The sequence below is a fragment of the Scylla paramamosain genome, chromosome 6 (assembly GCF_035594125.1).
Source record: "Scylla paramamosain isolate STU-SP2022 chromosome 6, ASM3559412v1, whole genome shotgun sequence".
NCBI classification, from domain to species: Eukaryota; Metazoa; Arthropoda; class Malacostraca; order Decapoda; family Portunidae; genus Scylla; species Scylla paramamosain.
In genome coordinates, this window is record NC_087156.1 from 29,686,997 (window position 1) to 29,709,496 (window position 22,500).

General features: G+C 44.0%; 1 protein-coding gene across 5 annotated transcripts in view; it reads right to left on the reverse strand.

Moving 5' to 3' along the window:
- The window catches only part of LOC135101593 (uncharacterized), a 258,587-nt gene that overhangs the window by 58,753 nt on the left and 177,334 nt on the right, over positions 1 to 22,500 (reverse strand). For all 5 annotated transcript variants that reach the window (XM_064005759.1, XM_064005762.1, XM_064005760.1 and 2 more), the window contains one exon: positions 10,559 to 11,217. In XM_064005759.1, coding sequence (XP_063861829.1) covers positions 10,559 to 11,135 — 577 coding nt within the window. In that variant the 5' untranslated portion in view covers positions 11,136 to 11,217. The remainder of the gene's footprint in view (positions 1 to 10,558; positions 11,218 to 22,500) is intronic.

A 22,500-nucleotide genomic window follows, 5' to 3' on the forward strand; every position in this document is an offset into this window, starting at 1 on the left:
GGAGGGGATAAAGGGGGGGGGGCAAATAAACTACGAGGAGGTGGAGGTAAAATTAGGAGGGAATGGAAGGAAACTGTAAGGGTATGAAGGAGGAAAAAATTAAGATTGTGGAGGAAAAACTGGGAGGAGGCACGGAAACAGGGAGAGAGCGGAGGGAAAACAAGGAGAGCTGGAGGGAAACTGGAGGGAGGTGGAGAGCAAACTGGGGAGGAATGGAAAAAAAAATACCGGAAGAAAAAAAAAATCGAGAGGAAAGAGAGGAAAACTGGGAGGGAGTGGAGGGGAAACTTGGAGATGGAGGTAAAGGGAAGAGATGAGAAAAAAAATAAATAAGAAACTGGTATAGGAAAAAAAAATAGGAAGACGGAGGAAAGAAATGAGATAAGGACCGAGCTGAGAGAGAGAGAGAGAGAGAGAGAGAGAGAGAGAGAGAGAGAGAGAGAGAGAGAGAGAGAGAGAGAGAGAGAGAGAGAGAGGAAGGTTGAAAAGGCATAAAATGAGTTTCCCCAAGACGGCAACACCGCTTGGTAAGACAAAAACACATCGAGCAATGTTTTTATGGCGTCGAGCTGCAGTGGCGGGAAGGGAGGGCAGTTGCCAACCTTCCTCCTGCAGGGGGAAAGCGAGGGAGGGAGGGAGGGAGGGTAAAGGAACGGAGAGAAGAGTCGAGGAGAAATAAAGCGTAAGGGAGGGATAAGCAAAGGTGAATCTCTCTCTCTCTCTCTCTCTCTCTCTCTCTCTCTCTCTCTCTCTCTCTCTCTCTCTCTCTCTCTCTCTCTCTCTCTCTCCAGCCTCGACCCATTTCCTCCTTCCTTTCTCCGCTGACCCTTGTCCTCTCTCCTGGCGTCATATCTCTCCATCCTTCCCTCCCTCCCTCCCTCCCTCATTCTCTCTCTCTCTCTCTCTCTCTCTCTCTCTCTCTCTCTCTCTCTCTCTCTCTCTCTCTCTCTCTCTCTCTCTCTCCCTCCTTTAGTCATATTTTTTGTTGGGTCGTTCACCCTTCCTTACCCTCCTAAACACCTGTTCCCTCCTCCTCCTCCTCCTCCTCTTCTTCCTCATCTTATCCTCCTTCTTCTCCTCATCTTCCTTTTCTTCTTTTATTTTTCCTCGTCCTCCAGTTATTTCTCTTCTTTTTTTCCTTCTTCTTCTTCTTCTTTTCCTTCTTCTTCTTCTTAGTCTTCTTTTTCTTCTTCTTCATCTTCTCCTCCTCTTCCTCCTCCATGTTTTCTGCGCTTCTTTTTTCTATACATTCTTTTTATTTGTATCCTTTTTTTTTTCCTTTTTTTCTCTCTTTTTACTTACTTCTTACAGCTTCTCTTCCTCCTCCTCCTCCTCCTCCTCCTCCTCCTCCTCCTCCTCCTCCTCCTCTTCCTCCTCCTCCTCCTCCTTCCCCTCCTCCTACCCCTTCTCCTCCCAGTCCTCTTCCTTCTTTTCTTGCTTCCTTCTTTCATTTCTTCTACCTCCTACTCCTTCTCAATTTCTTTCCTCCCGCCCACCTTCCCTCCCTCTCTGCCTCCCTCCCTTCCTCCTCCTCTCCCTTCCATCCACCCTCCCTCCTTCCCTCGCTACCACTTTTATCTTACAAATAAAGAAATGGAGCCAAAATGCTACTTTTATTGGAAGAACCGAAAACTTTAATGATGAGGAAGAGGGAGAAACGAGAATAGAAGCGAGAGGAGGAGGAGGAGGAGGAGGAGGAGGAGGAGGAGGAGGAGGAGGAGGAGGAGGAGGAGGAGGAGGAGGAATGAGAAAAGCAACGTGATGATGAAAAGAGAAGGAAAGGAGAAGAAAGAGCGAAGAAGGAATAAAAGAAGGAATGAAGAAAACTAAGTGGCAGGTGAGAGTAAGATGAGGGAAAGGTATGATAACGAAGATGGAAGAGAGAAAAAACATAATAATAAGGTGGATGAAATTAGAGGAATGCAAAAAAGACGTAAAAAAGAAACGTGCGGATAAACGAGATAATAAGAGAGAGAGAGAGAGAGAGAGAGAGAGAGAGAGAGAGAGAGAGAGAGAGAGAGAGAGAGAGAGAGAGAGAGAGAGAGAGAGAGAGAGAGAGAGAGAAAGGGGGAAAGAAAAACATATATCTATATATTTTTACGGGGAGGTTTTTCTCACTCGGGAAATAGAGATAGCTCCTTTTTCTCTCACTTTTTCACTCTCGTAAACCAAAGAATTCCATGAATCCTAAAAAATGGAAGAACTATGAATATTGAGAAGTATGCAATCTGCCGGGGAGGGGGAGGAGGAGAGGCGGAGGGAGAGAGGGGAAGAGAACAGGAAGAGGAGGAGGAGGGGGAAGAGAACAGGAGGAGGAGGAGGAGGAGGAGGAGGGAGACAAATGTGAAATATGATGGACGACTGTTATTTTCTCTACGATGAATAAACATATACTACAATGGAACTCTCTCTCTCTCTCTCTCTCTCTCTCTCTCTCTCTCTCTCTCTCTCTCTCTCTCTCTCTCTCTCTCTCTCTCTCTCTCTCTCTCGTAGCACCCACCTACCCTTAACCACCCACCCACCCACCCACACACACACACACACACACACACACACACACATACACATTTTCACACGCACACACACACACACACACACACACACACACACACACACACACACACATTTTCACACGCTGGAGGAAGATTATACAAAAAAAAGGAAAAGAAAAAACAAAGTCAGATTACAGGAGTGAAAAAAGAGGGACGACAAAAAAAGGGGAGGTCTCTGGCAGTACACCGCAATAGCATGAAGGGACTTTTTTGCGAGCTTCCTTTATGAACTTCACGACTTCAGCAAAAAAAAAAAAAAAATTAAAAAAGGAGATATGACGAAAAAAAAAAAGAAAAAAAAAGTGATAAGCAAAATAACCAAAATGACCAGAATAACGTAAGAGTTTCTGTGTTATTATCCGTATAGTGAGTGAGTGAGTGACTCTCTCTCTCTCTCTCTCTCTCTCTCTCTCTCTCTCTCTCTCTCTCTCTCTCTCTCTCTCTCTCTCTCTCTCTCTCTCTCTCCACACACACACACACACACACACGCAGAGGTAAAAGATTATATGAAAAGGAATCTGATTTTGAGAGAGAGAGAGAGAGAGAGAGAGAGAGAGAGAGAGAGAGAGAGAGAGAGAGAGAGAGAGAGAGAGAGAGAGAGAGAGAGAGAGAGAGAGAGAGAGAGAGACAAGAATAAAGACAGAAATAGCTGAACAGAGATAGTGATAGACAGATTACCAAGAACATAAACAGACAGATAGACAGTCAGACATACAAACACATACATACATACATACATACATACAGACAGACAGACAGACAGACATGGTGAGCGGCAGCATACGCAGGAATAAATGAAACGCCGGAGATTAAACAAACAAAAGAAAAAAACAAAGCTAAAATAATAATAAGAAAAATAGTTGAGAGGAAAAATAACTCATGTGAAAAGAAAAGATATTAAAAAAAGCCACTTCATATAAAAGTTTGAAATAATTCGATCACACATAATTAACTTGTCAGAACCAAAAATACAAGATGAAACACGTGTATTAAGAAACAACAAAAATTCACGAATGCTCCAATAAAAATATAAATTATAAAAATGACAGAGAGAGAGAGAGAGAGAGAGAGAGAGAGAGAGAGAGAGAGAGAGAGAGAGAGAGAGAGAGAGAGAGTGATACAGTTGAAACCTTTACCCACCCTAAACACACCCACCCACCCACACACGCACACACACACACACACACATTTCCCCTTCCCTCACCCATCCTCTTCCCTCTATTCCTCCCATGCCCTCCTCTCCCCTTTCTCTTCCCCCTTCCCTCCTCTTCCCCTTCTCTTCAACCTCTCCTCCCCCTACCCCCCTCTTCCCTACTCTTGGCTATGACTGTCATCTGCATTAATGGCTTTGAGGTGAGTCGAGCGCTGCATTTTCAGAGGCATGATAGAAACCCATTGCGGGAAATCAAAATATATTGTGTTTGAATCCTGTGTGTGTGTGTGTGTGTGTGTGTGTGTGTGTGTGTGTGTGTGTGTGTGTGTGTGTGTGTGTGTGTGTGTGTGTGTACAGGATTTGACATTTGATGTGTTCACAGTTCTCTCATGTGTTTCGTTTGTTCTTTCTTTGTCTATCTCTCTTTTTTTTTCTTTTCTTCCTTTTATTGCGCTTGTATTTTTGTGCGTTTGTGTGTGCGCGCGCGTGTTGTTATTGTTGTTCTCATTTTTTTTTTTCAATTTAAAGTAAGCCGTCAGAGCGGTAATATGATTTAAAATTTGTAATTCTGCATCGTAGGTCGTTGTGTGTGTGTGTGTGTGTGTGTGTGTGTGTGTGTGTGTGTGTGTGTGTGTGTGTGTGTGTGTGTGTGTGTGTGTGTACTCCCATTTCCTACTCTCTCTCTCTCTCTCTCTCTCTCTCTCTCTCTCTCTCTCTCTCTCTCTCTCTCTCTCTCTCTCTCTCTCTCTCTCTCTGCAGCTCATACACACAAATATAAATGATGTGAACTCACTTTTACGTCAAAGCTTTCATTTACCATTTGTCATGATTCTTCCTCTTCGCGTTGCATGATTTTACGCTAAGCAGAGACGCAACCTTTTACCGCGAGAATTTAATAGGCATTCGTATAGACCATTATTCTTCATTTTATCACATTTTATTTATTTTTTTCCAACACCGCTCATTACCAGTTCTATCAGCTATTCCAATTTCTCGCTTATAAACCCTCGCTTCGTTACCTTCCAAGTCGCGTCTCGTATTAAAGTTGTATTATAGCTATTATTGTTATTATCATTTTATTGTTATTAGTGGTGCTGGCGGTGGTGGTGGTGGTGGTGGTGGAGGTGGTGATGAGGCCGCGGGTTTATGGAGCAGTGGTGGTAGTAATATATTCACCATTATTCACAGTATCGTTAAGAGGCGAACATTAATCTTAATTATTCTTTACAACACTCACCTATCCGGGACTGCATCTCATAGCTAGTGTTTATTACTGAACTACTCCATTAAATTAGCTCTCTGTGTCTCTCTCTTTGCCTGTCTGTCTGTCTGTCTATCTCTTTTACTACCTGCTTCCTCATCTTTTCTTATCCTTCTCCTATTTCTCTTTATTTTTTTTCACTTACTATTCTTTCTCTGACTTGATGACATGTGCAGAACTAGGATGAAAAATAATTCTCTCTCTCTCTCTCTCTCTCTCTCTCTCTCTCTCTCTCTCTCTCTCTCTCTCTCTCTCTCTCTCAGGCCCACCAGCGCCATCATCGTCATCATCATCACCGTTCTTTATCAGACACACACCAGGCACGCTGCATCCCATCTATTATTCATCAAACAATTACATGCAGGGAAAAAAACTCGAGATCATTTTTAACCCTCCCTTTATCCCCTTTCTTTCCCCCCTCTCAATTTCTTCTCTCACTCCCCTCTTCTTTAAACCCCTCCCTCCCCAACTCCCGAAAATACAACGTATCAATCTCTCTCTCTCTCTCTCTCTCTCTCTCTCTCTCTCTCTCTCTCTCTCTCTCTCTCTCTCTCTCTCTCTCTCTCTCTCTCTCTCTCTCTCATATCACAATATACTGAAGAGAAAAATAAGAGAATCACTTATGACATGGTTAGATTAGATGTGAGTGAGTAAGTGTGTGTGTGTGTGTGTGTGTGTGTGTGTGTGTGTGTGTGTGTGTGTGTGTGTGTGTGTGTGTGTGTGTGTGTGTGTGTGTGTGTGTGTGTGTGTGTGTGTGTGTGTGTGTGTGTGAAAGAGAGAGAGAGAGAGAGAGAGAGAGAGAGAGAGAGAGAGAGAGAGAGAGAGAGAGAGAGAGAGAGAGAGAGAGAGAGAGAGAGAGAGAGAGAGAGAGAGAGAGAGAGAGTTTACTAAAAAAATAAACAAATAAACAAAAATATCACCAAGTCTTACAATACTTATTCAATTAATGGTCTACGTAGCTAACCACTCGTCAGGTTACTAGCAAAAAAAAAAAAATCAAATATAAGTAAAATTAATCAGCATATACTCGTATATATATATATATATATATATATATATATATATATATATATATATATATATATATATATATATATATATATATATATATATATATATATAAAAAAAAAAAAAGAAAGAAAAAAAAAAAAAAAAAAGGAATATTTCAGTTAACTAAGAGTGAATACTCACCCCCAAAAAATGGCAGGAGGCGGGTGGTTCCTAGACGAGAAGGGGGTTGAAGGAGGGGGAGCCGAGAGAGAAACCTTTCTTTTTTCCTCCTTCCTCCACCTCCTGCCTGCTCTTATTCTTCTTCTGCTTCTTCCTCCTCCTCCACCTCCTTCTCTTCTTATTTCTCCTCCACCGCGTGTGTTTTTTCCCATGAAGTTGGCGGTTTTTGAGGCCCTGTTCGGCTACAATTAGAACACCGGGAGTTTTTTGCGGGAAAGAACTGACCGAAGGAGCTTGTTGGGACCGTAGCCTCCTCCTCCTCCTCCTCCTCCTCCTCTCCCCCTTCCCCTTCCGCACCTAGTCTTCTTCCTCCACCTCCTCCACCATTTCCCTCCTCTCCTTCCTTATCTCTTCTACTACCTACTCCTATTGCTCCTCTTACTCTCCTATCCTATTTTTTTTTTTTTAATCTTCTCTCACTCCTTCCGTTCTAAGCTGTTGGTATGTGCAGAGCTAGGATGAGAAAAATAACTCTCTCTCTCTCTCTCTCTCTCTCTCTCTCTCTCTCTCTCTCTCTCTCTCTCTCTCTCTCTCTCTCTCTCTCTCTCTCTCTCTCTCTCTGGCTGATATTTACACTGTTATTGACGAGCCGTTGTTTGGCCAATCTTCTTTCAGCATGAGTAACTCTAAACCAATCACCTCACAGCACCGAGGAACTCCCGGCCAATTAGGTTGCAGCCTTTGAGAATTTTAACCAGTCGCGTTGAGAACAGTTCGACCTTTAAGAAAGAAAGCAGCCGCAAAAATACCCTGCCTTCTGTAAACCGTGGACTGTGTGTAACAATAACAATATTTACACATCGTTCATATGCGTAGATGTTTGTGTCCAGGCCCGGGAGCAAAAAATGTATGCTGAGGAATGGAGGTAATAATAATGATAATAATGGTAATGGTAATAAAGATAATAATAGCGATAATTAACCTCACTTAACCTAACTTAGACTAAAGGTAAGGATGACGATGATGATGATGATGATGATGATAATGACAATAATCATAATGATGGGAATGATAATGATAATAATAGTGATAATCTAATTTAACCTAACTTATCCTAATGATAGTAATACTGATGATAATGGTGATGATGATGATGATGATGATGGTAATGATGATGATAACAACAATAATAATAATAATAATAATAATAATAATAATAATAATAATAATAATAATAATAATAATAATAATAATATCTCTAACTAATATTCTCTATACACCAATTTTATATTACTATTATTATTATCACACACACTTTTTTTTTCCTTTCTCTTAAACACCTTAACAGGAAAATCAACAAACAAGAAGATACATCATGTGCAGTACAATTCTCCACGCTCCATAAAGCAATCATACCAACAAAAAATAAATAAATAAATAACTAGAACTATGTACAATGCAACCATGTTAAAAAAAAAAAAGAACTATGACTAGGTATTATGAAGCAACTAGAGGAAAAAAATGAAAGAAAACAACAGCTCAAGCCCATCACTGTCGCCTTCAAAGAACAAAAAGAGGGAGAAAGAAAGAGATTAAAAAAAGACAACTCTCTCTCTCTCTCTCTCTCTCTCTCTCTCTCTCTCTCTCTCTCTCTCTCTCTCTCTCTCTCTCTCTCTCCCCCAAAGCAGGTGAGAATTGGCTGCGGTTCTCCACTGGCTCAGGTGAGAGATTCCTGTTATTAGTTCATTTATTTCATTCACAGGAACTTCACTTAAAACATGATTGGCCTAGTAATATCACACTCCCAGCGTTGAGTGATGGCGAAATGTAAGAGGGAGAAAAGGAGAGATGGAATTATAGTTAAGTATGTGTGAAGAGTTTTAGAAGTAAATAGTTAGTCTGGTTAAGATGGGATATGATCTCTCTCTTCCTATTTTTTTCCTCTCTCTCTCTCTCTCTCTCTCTCTCTCTCTCTCTCTCTCTCTCTCTCTCTCTCTCTCTCTCTCTCTCTCTCTCTCTCTCTCTCTCTCTCTCTCTCTCTTATTTTACAGTAAATATTAAAGAAAGAAAATGTTGTAATCTGTTTTCCTCTCTCTCACACACACACACACACACACACACACACACACACACACACACACACACACACACTTAGAATTAAACCCACCACAAAGGAGAACAAAGATAAGAAAAGAAACACTCCGGAATGTAACAAGAAAGAAAGAAAGACAAAAAAGAAGGAAAAGAAAGAAAAAGACCTGGAAAAGAAGAATTGAAGATGGGAGTGGTGGAGAGAGAGAGAAAGAGAGAGAGAGAGAGATAGGAGCAGTGAGGCAGAAGAAGAGGGCGGGCGGGGGAACAGGAGAGGGGAGTGGGGTGCAGCAGGTAGCTAATCAAAGAGAGTCAGAATTATCAGGTGGGCCCCCCAACACTAGCGCCTCAAATCACTACCCGCCCACTATCACTAAGTCAAATTATCGCCTTGCAGTGACAAATGGGTCTATTGTTAGTTGAGGTGAGCAACGCCATTCTGTTCTTCCCTTCAACCTCGCTCGCTCACTGCACCTCCATTTCTTCCTCTCTGTCCGTCCGTCTGTTTGTCTCTCTCTACTTGCCTAGCTCCCTCAAACACTGACATAGATTGGAGACAAAGGGAGGAAAAAAAAAGAAGGTGGAAAAGGAGCGAGAGGAAAAGGAGGGAAAGAAGTATGGAAAAGAGGTACTTACAGAGAGATGGGTGAGGAAAGAAAAGAAATGGAGAAAAAGGGTAAAGAAAAAGGACGAAAAGAAACCGGAGAAAAGGAGGGAAAGAAATAAGGTGAAAGAGGTAGTTACAGAGGGATGGGTGAGGAAAGAAAGGAAATTGATATAGGGAGAAAAATGAAGGAGGAAGAGATGATTACAGAGACAGGGAAGGGAAAGAAAAGAATGGAGAAATTTGGGGAAAAAAGGTAGGAAACAGTTACAAGACGATAAAAAAAAAGACGGAAAAAAAGGCGGAAAAGTGAAGAAAGAGGAGATCGTCACAGGAAACATGAAAAGAAAAACAAGAGAAGGGACGAGATAAAAGGACAAAAGACGGAAGAAGAAATAAAGAAAGATAACTAAAAATGGAAATTAAGAGAAAGACGATGAGGAGAGGATGAGATGATAAAAGGCAAGAGAGGGAGAGTGGAATGAAAATAATATCACCAGTGAGGAAGTTACTACAACACCTCACCCTCTATTTACTTGAGAGGTGCAGCGTGGCGGTACAGTCGCTACAATGACGTAAGGCCCCTCCCCTGCTGGTTGTGTGGCGGTACAGAATCCCCTCAGTACATGAACAAGACAGACAATCAGCTGCAACAATTAAAAGGAGAAGTGTACAAACAGAATCCGATTAGGAGAGAAAAATTGTAAATCGCTAACCCATTACTTTTTTACACCCTCTCTCTCTCTCTCTCTCTCTCTCTCTCTCTCTCTCTCTCTCTCTCTCTCTCTCTCTCTCTCTCTCTCTCTCTCTCTCTCTCTCTCTCTCTCTCTCTCTCTCTCTCTCTCTCTCTCTAGGACAAATCCCCTTCGCCTGTTCAGCCAATAATCAGACATTAACAGACGCTGATTACTTTAAGAGGATTCAGTAAGCTTTGTCCAGGATACCAAAGCGGTTCAGATTTAACTCCTCATACAAAAAAAAAAAAAAAAAAAAAAATGCATTAAAGAATCATGAACACAAGCTGGCCCCCAAGTACTCTAGCGCCCCGGTATGAAGACAGCGGCGAGGCTCACAGGAACCTTCGCACAGCACGGAGGGGAGGGGAGCACACACCGACAAACTGCACCCGCTCACGCCAAGGCTGCACGCGGCAATCACAACGCGAGGGAGGGGGAGAGTCGCTCGGCTGGGGGCCTCACACGCACACATACGCAAATGCATACGCCCTGCACACTCACGCACCATTACACACTAAGACGGGAAGCGCAGAGGTGGCTGGCCTCCTCCGGTGGAAGCACCGCGGCCTCCAGCTGGGGAGAAGGGAGGGAGGCAGGGAGGGCCTGGCTGGGGGTGTGCAGGAAGAAGGGAACAACTACTAATGTGTAAGTGGCAAGAGGACTCAAAAGGAAGCTCAACTCACACAACAATAACAGGTTTGGGGAACACAGGAGCAGAGTAACACTCGCCTTACACTCATCACTGTCTTTCATCATTCATTTCACTGTACTCTTCAACATTTTTTTTTTCATGACTTTTCCTAAGAAATGTGCGCACACACACACACACACACACACACACACACACACACATACACACACACAAACACTCACACACACACACACACACACACACACACACACACACACACACACACACACACACACACACAACCCTGCGGTGCGGGGCGGGACGGGGCGGGGCGGGGCGGGACACACCAGGGTACTCACGCGTGCCGTTGAGGTTACGGGAGACGATCTTGTTTCCGTGGTTGACGTATCCCAGCAGGGGGTGGTGGCCCTGTGGCCCCTGCTGCTGTGATGGCGGGGGCTGGGACTGTGGGTTGGAGGGCCCTGGCACGGGCATAGCCGGGGTGAGGGCGCCCACGGGACCCGAGGATGAGGACGTGGGAACGATACTGCCTGTCGAGGGGCCGACCACCGTGGGCGGGAGGATGGAGAGCGGCCCCCCGCTGGCAGATCCGCCGGACCCCGAGCGGTCGGACGGGGCACTGACTGTGGGAGCAGGCGTGGGAGTGGAAGGTGGCGCGGGCGTTGTGGGCGCCGAGTGGGTAGCGGTAGACGCGGGCGGGTATTGAGTCTCGCTCAGGCCGGACATGTGTGGGCGTAGGTGGATGTCGGGGAGCGGCGGGTGGTGGGGCGGGTAGCGGGGGTGGGAGGGCTCAACCTTGACTGGCACCAATGTGTGGTTGGGGTAGGCAGCGACACTCCCGCTACTCTCAGTTGTGGGCGGCACCAGGGGCTCGGCGAAGGGGGCAGCGCGCGAGGTAGGAGGCACGAGCAGCATGGAGGTGTCGGTGGGTCACATGATGGGCGCGGGAGAGAGTGGGCGGCGTGGTGCGGCACGGCGGTTACCCCAACACCTGGATCTGCGGGACACAAAACAACACCGTTAACACCAACATTACCAACATTACCTTTACTCATTGTAATTAACATCCTCACCAATTCGTCACTACATATTGCTATATAATTGACGTCATTATCATTATTATTCTTACTTTCCATGTTGTGGTTGTTGCTGCTGATACATGCTTATTATTAATATTATCTGTATTTTTCTGCGCAGGAAGAATGGTCCACACCTGCAGAGCAAGGAAAACACCACGCCTCGATATATATTTCCTGACAATGTTAAAAATAATCATTGCTAGTGACAGTTGCAGATAAGAAGAGGAGGGGGGATGGTAGACCAGGAGCGAGAATGAGTAGATAGGGGGGAGGAGGAGGAGGAGGAGGAGGAGGAGGAGGAGGAGGAGGAGGAGGAGGAGGAGGAGGAGGAGGGTTGGTGGTGGTGGGGAAAAGGAGGGGGAAGGAGGAGAGGGAGGTGAAGGAGGACAGCAACCCACTTGGAACCAGTTAAGAAAATTGAATAATTAAAATCCCCGCCAAGCTGGTCACCGGGCCGGAACCCCAAGACGGCGGAGGCCAACACTTTTATTCCCTGTAATTATAAGGCAATTTTAAGGTCGAGAAAACGTGAGGCATGTGAGGACTTGCTTAACACAATTATTATTTTTTCCCCTAACAATGCTATGCTCATTATTTTTTTTCCAGCCGTCTCTCAAAATGCACTAATAACCCAAAGCTTTCCTTTCCCGTGTTGCAGATTCGACACAAACACTTACATTAGTTCTTATTCCCCTGTCACCTACACGCACACGCGCAGACTTGAACATGGCCTTATAATTTCTCTCATTGATTTTCAAGTTTTCCTGGTTCTTTATCTATACATCTCAACAAGCGCCTACATACATGAGCTTTCTTTATTTTAATTCCAACTGCAATTAAACTTTTCTCTCTGTTACCTTTTAAAAGCAGTACGCTGTGTTCCCTCTCTCGCTAAAGTCACAATTCCTATTTTCTCTCCTTAATTACAGATTTTAATGCGCCACCAGTCTATCCTATAATTTTCGTTCAATTTTTTGCCTTCGATGATATAATTGACGGAAGAACAAACATTTGCTCGAGAATTTAATGGACAAGAAGGGAAGCGACGCGACGGGAGACAAGAGACGAGGGAAAAAATCAATTACATTTCTTTGTTCCGAAACACCGATGCGAAGCAGTGAGACGCCGCGAGAGTCGAACTGACGGCAGAACGAAACGGCTCAATAAGGAAATGAAACACAACTCAGATAACGTATCGAAAAGGCGAAGATAGAGAAAGATATGAAGGAAAAGTGCGAAGAGGAGAGAGAGAGAGAGAGAGAGAGAGAGAGAGAGAGAGAGAGAGAGAGAGAGAGAGAGAGAGAGAGAGAGAGAGAGAGAGAGAGAGAGAGAGAGAGAGAGAGAGAGAGAGAGAGAGAGAGAGAGAGAGAGATCTGGAAACGAAACAAGATAACGAAGCAACATTACACAAGAAAAAAAAAATGGAAAACAAATAAACGAAATGCGTAACGAGGAGAAACGAAGAAGATAGAGAAAAGAAAAATAACGGAAAGAGAGAAGGAGAAAATAACTTAGAATAGAAATATTTAAGAATATTCGACATTTTTAATTTTGAGATGATGATTACGAATAACAAATAAACACACACACACACACACACACACACACACACACACACACACACACACACAGGCAAAAGATTATAAGAACAAAAATCTACCGTTAAGAATTAATACGAAATTCGAAAACCAAAATTTAGCAAACGGGAGAAGAGAGAGAGAGACAGAAAAAGCAGATGAGTAAAAAAAATAGATGGGGGAGAAGAAAGAAGGTGGCGATAAGGATGACGAAGAACGAGGAAAAAAGAGAATGGAGAGAGAGAGAGAGAGAGAGAGAGAGAGAGAGAGAGAGAGAGAGAGAGAGAGAGAGAGAGAGAGAGAGAGATAACAGTTCAAAAAAAAGATAAAAGGGAAAGGAAACACAAAAGATAAGCAAACGAAGCAGTAAATACACATAGCAAGAACAAAGAATACGTGTCAAGAATAAAGGAAAAAAAGAACAAGTCAAAAAAAAAAGGCAAATAATAAGCTTTACGTGGAAACGAGAAAAGATTACCAAAAAAAGGAAAAAAGAGCAAAAACATACAGAAAAGTGAGAAAAAATACGATGGAGCTAAAGTCAAACTGTAAAAAAAAAGAGCGAGAGAAAAGAGAGAAAGAGAAAAAGAAAAAAAATGGAAAAGAAACGGTCAGGTGAATTCAGGTAACCAAGTGAGAAAATCAGCAATTAGTTGCCAACACGTCCACAGTCTATGTCGGCGAGTAGATTAAGCAGTAAAAAGTACTCTCTCTCTCTCTCTCTCTCTCTCTCTCTCTCTCTCTCTCTCTCTCTCTCTCTCTCTCTCTCTCTCTCTCTCTCTCACGATCGCGGGATTTTAAAACATAAAAAAGGTAGATAAAAACGCCACTAATGGAATAAGAAAGTGGATTATGAACAGAAAACCTGAAACTGAACCGGAGTGATGATGGCTGCCAGAGAGAGAGAGAGAGAGAGAGAGAGAGAGAGAGAGAGAGAGAGAGAGAGAGAGAGAGAGAGAGAGAGAGAGAGAGAGAGAGAGAGAGAGAGAGAGAGAGAGAGAAACACCTCGCCTTTTTTTTTTCTCTATCTCAACCGATTACAGGTGATGCAATTAACGAACCGAAACACCTGACCGTCCGCAGGTGAGCCTCTGGACACGTACACAGGTAAAAGAAAATATTAAACACATGGACAAATGGACACACACACACACACACACACACACACACACACACACACACACACACACACACACACACACACACACACACACACACACACACACGTGATTATTGACAGGGTGACAGAGATACCGAGAATTTCACTTTATAAAGGTAGATTGGAAGATTAATTAGCCGTGCAATCAAGAGCGACGTTCAGACAGAATGATTGAATGAGGACACGTACACAGACACACACACACACACACACACACACACACACACACACACACACACACACAAGCATACAGTCAGTCACTACCCGGACAAAGAAGTCAAATAAAAAGCGTAGCACAAACACACGAGAACAAAACAAAGCAAAACAAAATGCCAACAAAAATACAGAAACATATACAACAAATCAAAGGTAAATACAGAGTCGTTTGTAATCTATGCAGCTTGATCCCTCCTCCTCCCCCTCCTCCTTTTCCTCCCTCCTCCTCTTTTCTCTCTTTTTTTTCTTACCCCTCTCTCTCTCTCTCTCTCTCTCTCTCTCTCTCTCTCTCTCTCTCTCTCTCTCTCTCTCTCTCTCTCTCTCTCACAATCCTTCTCTCTTCATCCATTCTAATTTTTCTATCCCCATTCTCCTCCATTACACCACTACCTCCCATCTTCCTCTTTCAGTATTCATCCTCGCCCCATCATTTAAATCCAATCCATTCTCTTCACTCTTCCCTTTCCTACTCCTCTTCCCGGTCCTCGCCTTCCCTTCCTCCTCAACCCGCCTTTGGCTCTACTCGCTTCACCAATAGAGACATAATTTAATACTGGATACAGAACAAAGGCACTGCATCTACTTAAGGCAATGGAGAAAGTAGGGAGAGACACAAGGGAGGGACGCAGGGAAGGAGAAGGCGGGAAGGACAGACGGTAGGGTAGAGAGGAGCAGAGGGGGTGTTGGAGAGAGTGAGACACACACAGAAGGGAACAAAACAAGGAGGGAATGGCGCGGGGGAGGGATGAGGTGTGGAGAGAGGAACGCTAAAAAGGAAGATGATGATGAAAAGCTTAGGAAAGACCATCAGTGAAAAGGAAAACGAAGTGAATACATGAAAGACAATGATGAAGGATAATAAAAAAAAACATCAAGGTAACAAAATAAAAAAAACAGAGACAAGGCGAGCGAGCAAGCGAGAGAGAGAGAGAGAGAGAGAGAGAGAGAGAGAGAGAGAGAGAGAGAGAGAGAGAGAGAGAGAGAGAGAGAGAGAGAGAGAGAGAAGGAAAGTAATAATGAAAAAAAGCAACGCAATCACTTATCCACGCAAGAAAAGATAAAATATAACGGATCAGAAAATCAAAGGTAAGAACATCTTCATTAATTAATTGTGAGAGAGAGAGAGAGAGAGAGAGAGAGAGAGAGAGAGAGAGAGAGAGAGAGAGAGAGAGAGAGAGAGAGAGAGATTAATTACAGGTAGGGTAGCAATGTACAGTACATCTGGTCTCCCTTCAGGTACAGGTGGGCAGACAGGTGCGCTTGTCCTGTACCTGGATATTGGAGATGATTGAGTTGGTACAGGTGAGGAGGAGGAGGAGGAGGAGGAGGAGGAGGAGGAGGAGGAGGAGGAGGAGCAGATATTGAATGTGACGACTAATCACTTGAAGTCTAAACTATTATCTGATTAAGTAAGACTCTCTCTCTCTCTCTCTCTCTCTCTCTCTCTCTCTCTCTCTCTCTCTCTCTCTCTCTCTCTCTCTCTCTCTCTCTCTCTCTGCATCACATTAAACTACAAACGTCGCAAATAATTACAACAAAGGAAAACGAACAAAAGAGAATAACAAGAAAAAAACATACAAACAAACAAACAAGTTAAACAAAAAAATAAAGACAAAGGAAAAAAGAAAAGGGAAAAAAGAAAAGAACTGATCTAAAAACGCTACCACCACCACCACCACCGCCGCCGCCGCCGCTGCCACCGCCGCTACGCCAAGTTATTTTCCCCGTCGCAGCAAAGCGGGTTATCGCGGGACACTATCGGTTGTCCATCGGTAAAGAAGAACCCGGGGAGTACGACACTTTTTCCTCCACGTCTGGCAGCGACCTGGAGCGCCAAAAGCAGGTAAAAGGAAGCGTGAAAGTTACCCAGTTTTAGTTCAACACGCTCACTGTTACGGGTGTTGCCGCTGCTGCTGCTGGGACTGAAAACCTGTGCTCTCTCTCTCTCTCTCTCTCTCTCTCTCTCTCTCTCTCTCTCTCTCTCTCTCTCTCTCTGTCTTGCGCGTTTGTTTACTCTCTCTTTCTCTCTCTCTCTCTCTCTCTCTCTCTCTCTCTCTCTCTCTCTCTCTCTCTCTCTCTCTCTCTCTCTCTGGCTGGTGTCATTTCGGTCCTGAGAACAAACTGACTATAATGAAGCCTGGACCATCTTGGTGGGCAGAAAAAACGACATTCTTTTATTCCCTCATTCTTACTTTTTACTACCTCGCGTTTTCCTTCCAATTAACTTTTTTACACGTACAAACACACACACACACACACACACACACACACACACACACACACACACTTATAAACATAAGACACACACACACACACACACACATACACATACACACACACTTATAAACATAAGACACACACACACACACACACACATACACATAACACACACACTTATAAACATAACACACACACACACACACACACACACACACACACACACACACACAGACAAACGTAGACAGAGATATGATGTGCCACGAAAGAAGAGAAGAAGGATAGGAAGGAAAAGAGAACTAAAAGAAACATTTGCAAGAAAAAAAAAAAGAGAGGAGAGAAGAATAATGCACGAAAAGAGTTAATTAGTCTCTCTCTCTCTCTCTCTCTCTCTCTCTCTCTCTCTCTCTCTCTCTCTCTCTCTCTCTCTCTCTCTCTCTCTCTCTCTCTCTCTCTCTCTCTCTCCACGTTTATATCCTGTTCTATCCTGCGTTTCCTTTTATATTTTTTCACGATTATATTTTTTTACAAACAAATTCGTAATCTCAGGAACTTCCTTGCGTGTGTGCGTGCGTGTATTGTATGCCTGTGTCCGTGCCTGTGTGTGTAGGTGGGTAACATATACTTGCACACAAAGTAACTATCAGTAGCAAGAACTAATAGCTAGCGACACTGATTATCACCTAGCGTGGGCAGGTGAACACGAGCATTTAGCACAGGTAATACTAGGGACCTACATAGATGGCCCGGGAGGAGAGACAGGCAAGGGTGTGGTTACTGCCACCTCGCCGTCACCTCCTGACGAAATAATGACCACCAGCCCGTCACATTGCACGGGTGACGGGCGCCAAGAGTGAAAATTTTACTCTTACGTGGGATGTGCTGCAGAGAGAGAGAGAGAGAGAGAGAGAGAGAGAGAGAGAGAGAGAGAGAGAGAGAGAGAGACGAACACAGTGAGGAGAAAAAAACGTGACCAAGGAACAATTGCCGAACAGAGGCAGAGAAAAAACACTATTACATTTCTCTCTCTCTCTCTCTCTCTCTCTCTCTCTCTCTCTCTCTCTCTCTGCGATTGTTTTGTCTATGAGAGAGAGAGAGAGAGAGAGAGAGAGAGAGAGAGAGAGAGAGAGAGAGAGAGAGAGAGAGAGAGAGAGAGAGAGAGAGAGAGAGAGAGAGAGAGAGAGAGAGAGAGAGAGAGAGAGAGAGAGAGAGAGAAACCACGATCCCCGTTAACACATGCGCGGGTGTTCCATGTAAAAGAAAAAAAAAGAAAAAAAGAAAAAAAAAAGGAGGTCGGGGAAAAAACAGACACGCTTTATTAAACCACCCAGAGGAGTAATTCGGGTTTCTTGCTGCCGCCACAAGGACAAGAGAGACGAGAAGAGGGAGAAAAAACCAAGCGACGGACAGAAAGAGAGAGAGAGAGAGAGAGAGAGAGAGAGAGAGAGAGAGAGAGAGAGAGAGAGAGAGAGAGAGAGAGAGAGAGGGGGGGGAGTTACGATTGCCTTCATTCAACTTCTTTCATTCATTCATCTCTCTCTCTCTCTCTCTCTCTCTCTCTCTCTCTCTCTCTCTCTCTCTCTCTCTCTCTCTCTCTCTCTCTCTCTCATTCATCCAAAAAACAACGTTCATGTACATATTATATTAAGTTACGTTAGTGGAGACGAAATTCGAAAAGAGGAAACACTCAAGTGGAATTGTGGATGAGAATGAGGTGGAAGGAAGGTCAGATCCGCCCCTGGCACTCCTTTTCCACCCACTCCATCTACACCACCACCCCCACCACCACCACCGCCACCGCCACCGCCACTACCACCACCACCGCCACCACTACCACCACCTGACGCAGCAATAGTGATGGAAGTGGTTGTGCTTCGGGGAAGGTGATGGAGGTGGTGGTGGAGGTGGTGACAGGGGTGGAGGTAGAGGTAGAGGTGGTGGTTGGGAAGAGGAGGGGTGAGGGTGAGGCGGTACCATGACTAATCATTAAGACGGGTTATTTTTTTTCACCATTTTCTTTCTTTCTTTCTTTGGAAATGATTGTAACTTGGCTTTGGTTGGAGGGAAGGGGAGGGGCGAGGAAGTTCGGAAGCGCGTAAGTCTGGAAGAATCGAAACTTAAAAAGGAAAGTAGTAGTAGTAGTAGCAGTAGCAGTAGCAGTAGTAGTAGTAGTAGTAGTAGTAGTAGTAGTAGTAGTAGCAGCAGCATTAGTAAGTAGTCATAATAGTCAAAACCGTGTGTGTAATAAAATTTAACGTTTCCTCCTAATTAGCCTCCACCACACCATAAAACTAAAAACATATTAGACGGAAAGCCACAAGAAAACCGGAGGAAGAAAAAAATTAAAAAATCGCGTCCAGTGTAATCAAGCCGCAGCGAAGCGCGTGTGATAATTAAAAATATACACACGTATGTCTACAATTACAGTCAGGCGGGGAGCGATGAGGCAGACGCAAAAAAAAATATAATAATAATAATAATAATAATAATAATAATACATAAAATAAATCCGTAAGAATAATAAGGAAAATGTATCTAATCATAAAATAAAACCTAAAAATATAAGAAAAATGCAAGCTAAGGCACAGTACGTAGAGCAGAAACGTTGCAAGATATGACGAAAAAAAATGCAATCCGTCGAGAGAAGTACAAATTTACGCACTTGTAAGATGCAGTGCTAAAAATAAAGGAAAATCTCGAAAGAAAAATCAAGTTTGTGGCTCCTCAGGGAAGAGACGACAGAGGAGGTGGAGGAGGAGGAGGAGGGAGGGCTTCGGGGGTGTGAAGAACAGGTATGTAGTAATTAGATTCATCGAAGGTACAGTACAGAGGCCTCAGGTGTTGTGGGGGAGAGACAAGAGGGAGAGAGGAAGAGGAAAAGGAAGAGAGAGAGAGAGAGAGAGAGAGAGAGAGAGAGAGAGAGAGAGAGAGAGAGAGAGAGAGAGAGAGAGAGAGAGAGAGAGAGAGAGAGAGAGAGAGAGAGAGAGAGAGGAAGCAACATAAAGACGGGGAGATAAAATGGAATACATAGCAATAAAAGCGAAAAAAAAAACATTAAACAATAGCAGATCACTTTAGTCCTAAATAGCCTTTTTTTTTTTTTTTTTTGCGGCGACTTCAAGAACTACACTGTCTAATTTACGAGTTTGGAAGATGGAGGACGAGTAGAGGGCTGGAAAATGAAAATTCCACTTGAAAGGTAATGGCAGGATTGGACAGAGATAGGCACAAAAAAATCTCGTCTCCTCTATTATCTAATTATATTTACAAGTACTAGAAAAATGCCCAGAGGAGAAGAGGAGTTGAGGAGGAGGAGGAGGAGGAGGAGGAGGAGGAGGAGGAGGAGGAGGGGGAGGGGAAAAGTAAGAACAAACACGAGATTTAAGAATTTTATCTAAGTGTGCCGGTAGCTCAGAACCAGAGAGAGAGAGAGAGAGAGAGAGAGAGAGAGAGAGAGAGAGAGAGAGAGAGAGAGAGAGAGAGAGAGAGAGAGAGAAATTTCTAATAATTCACCTTTTTTCTGTTTTTCTGTCTTTTGAGAAGGGAATCTTTGTACACGGCGACAACGATGACGATGATAATGTTAACAATAATAATAATAATAATAATAATAATAATAATAATAATAATAATAATAATAACAATGATAGCAACAATAACGTCAACAATAACAAAAACAACATCATCAACAATATCCTTCTATTAAGTTAATATAATAATAAATGTAGCAATACAAAACACCAGCACAGAGGAGAGGCGTGGCGAGCAATGCTAATAAATTCTAAAATATATGCAGGCTCGAAGGGCAAGTGTGTGTGTGTGTGTGTGTGTGTGTGTGTGTGTGTGTGTGTGTGTGTGTGTGTGTGTGTGTGTGTGTGTGTGTGTGTGTGTGTGTGTGTGTGTGTGTGTGTGTGTGCCCGCGCGCAGGAAAGCTCATGAGAACTGTAATCAAACGCAACAGCTGCATGAGATACAACACACACACACACACACACACACACACACACACACACACACACACACACACACACACACACACACACACACACACACACGCAAACGATTAACGAGTGTGACGAAGCTAAAGTTCAGGTTCCCACACCACCGCCCTCATGAAAAAAAGAAAAAAAAAGAGCAAAAAAGAAAAAAACCTGCAGAGCCTCAGGGGGGTGACCCAAGCTGACCTGACTCCGGGCTGTTGTTCTACTCCTCACGCCTCGGGGTCTGGTTGTGGGTGAGTGGGAGAGGCAGAGAGGGAGGAATGAGTGGAGTGTGAAGGAGTGGGGAATACCGACTTTACAAACTTGATATAGAGAAAAAAATAGTGCTCTCTCTCTCTCTCTCTCTCTCTCTCTCTCTCTCTCTCTCTCTCTCTCTCTCTCTCTCTCTCTCTCTCTCTCTCTCTCTCTCTCATGCCCTGCTTTCTACTTCTCTCCTGTCACTTCCTCTAATATGATTTTTTTTTCTCTGATTAAGCCACACTTTTTTTGCCTCTCTTGCCACACATTAGACAAGGCGCGCGCGCGCACACACACACACACACACACACACACACACACACACACACACACACACACACACACACACACACACACACACACACACTAAAAACATGCACAAATATCTGCCTCAAGACTGACGAAAAAACATATATATCCCCCAGTCTTTATGAGCCTCGCCGAACCGACTCCTGATAGACAGAAAGATGGGACGCCTCGAGGTTGCTGGGAACCGTGTGTGAATTGCCAATATGTGTGTGTGTGTGTGTGTGTGTGTGTGTGTGTGTGTGTGTGTGTGTGTGTGTGTGTGTGTGTGTGTGTGTGTGTGTGTGTAGGTTACGAGTCCTCCTCTACGTGGCGTCCCTGGCTACGTCTTCTTCCTAGTGACTTTTAGCGCCGTCTGTCCTGCACCGTTTTCTTCCGACACAAAAAAATAAAGTTATATGAGGCACGACGTGGTGTATGTATGTATGTACGTATATAAGTGACTCGAGGGGAAGAAAAAATGAAAATAAAAGAATAAGAAGAATTCTTCAGGTAATGGTAAAGGTTAGAGTAAAACTGTGGTAACGTTAGGGTAGAAAAAGAAGATCTTAACAATTTTTTTTCTCTCTCACACACACACACACACACACACACACACACACACACACACACACACACACACACACACACACACACACACACACGGCGAATAACACAATACTTCAGAAGAATACAATTTACATGCGACAAAAACAGCCTAAAACTGTTCACTACCGACATAATAAACTATACTAGTAGCATCGTGGAGGCACAAGAACTGTAAGCCCGCAGCGACCAACCAACGCGCCGCCTTGCTCCACGGCGCTCCGATTCCCGGCAAGAAGGGTGTTGCCAGCCGCCGCTAACAGGGTGTCAAGGTGAAGGACGCTGGCGAGACCCGCAATTAGCACATAACGCAGCCTCTTCACCTGCACCGCCACCCACAGGTATCCGCTGAGGGCCACGAGGGTAATGATGCTCGGAAAATGACTCCATCTTCTCACTTCATTCCTTCACTTCGCTCTGTTAACGCTCCAGCCTTGCCCTACAGCTCCTCATCTCCTAGCGTGCCCGCCCATCACTAAAGTAACTCCACCTGCCCAGTATCTACGTCTGTAATAATCAGTGCCATCTGTCGGCCGTAATTCTCAGTATTGCAGCCCAGAAGGAAATTTCGCAAAGGGTAGGAGGAGGCAAATCCCTTTCATTATCAGAGTCATAAAAGGAATCAGCCTCATCAGGTCGGGTGAGTTACGTCCGCCACACATGAAACGGCGCCTAGAACACCCGCGGGCAGGGCAGGAACCATTGCGAGACCGGTGCGCACACACCGCTCAGGAAATTTAAGGGAAAAGGATTAAGAAATATAAATGAAAATGAAAATGAGTGCTACGAAAAGAATTATAAACTAGAACAAAATGGATATTGCATACATTAAGATCGCCAGAAGCAAATCATTTAGTGAGTGGATATGCAGAGAGAGAGAGAGAGAGAGAGAGAGAGAGAGAG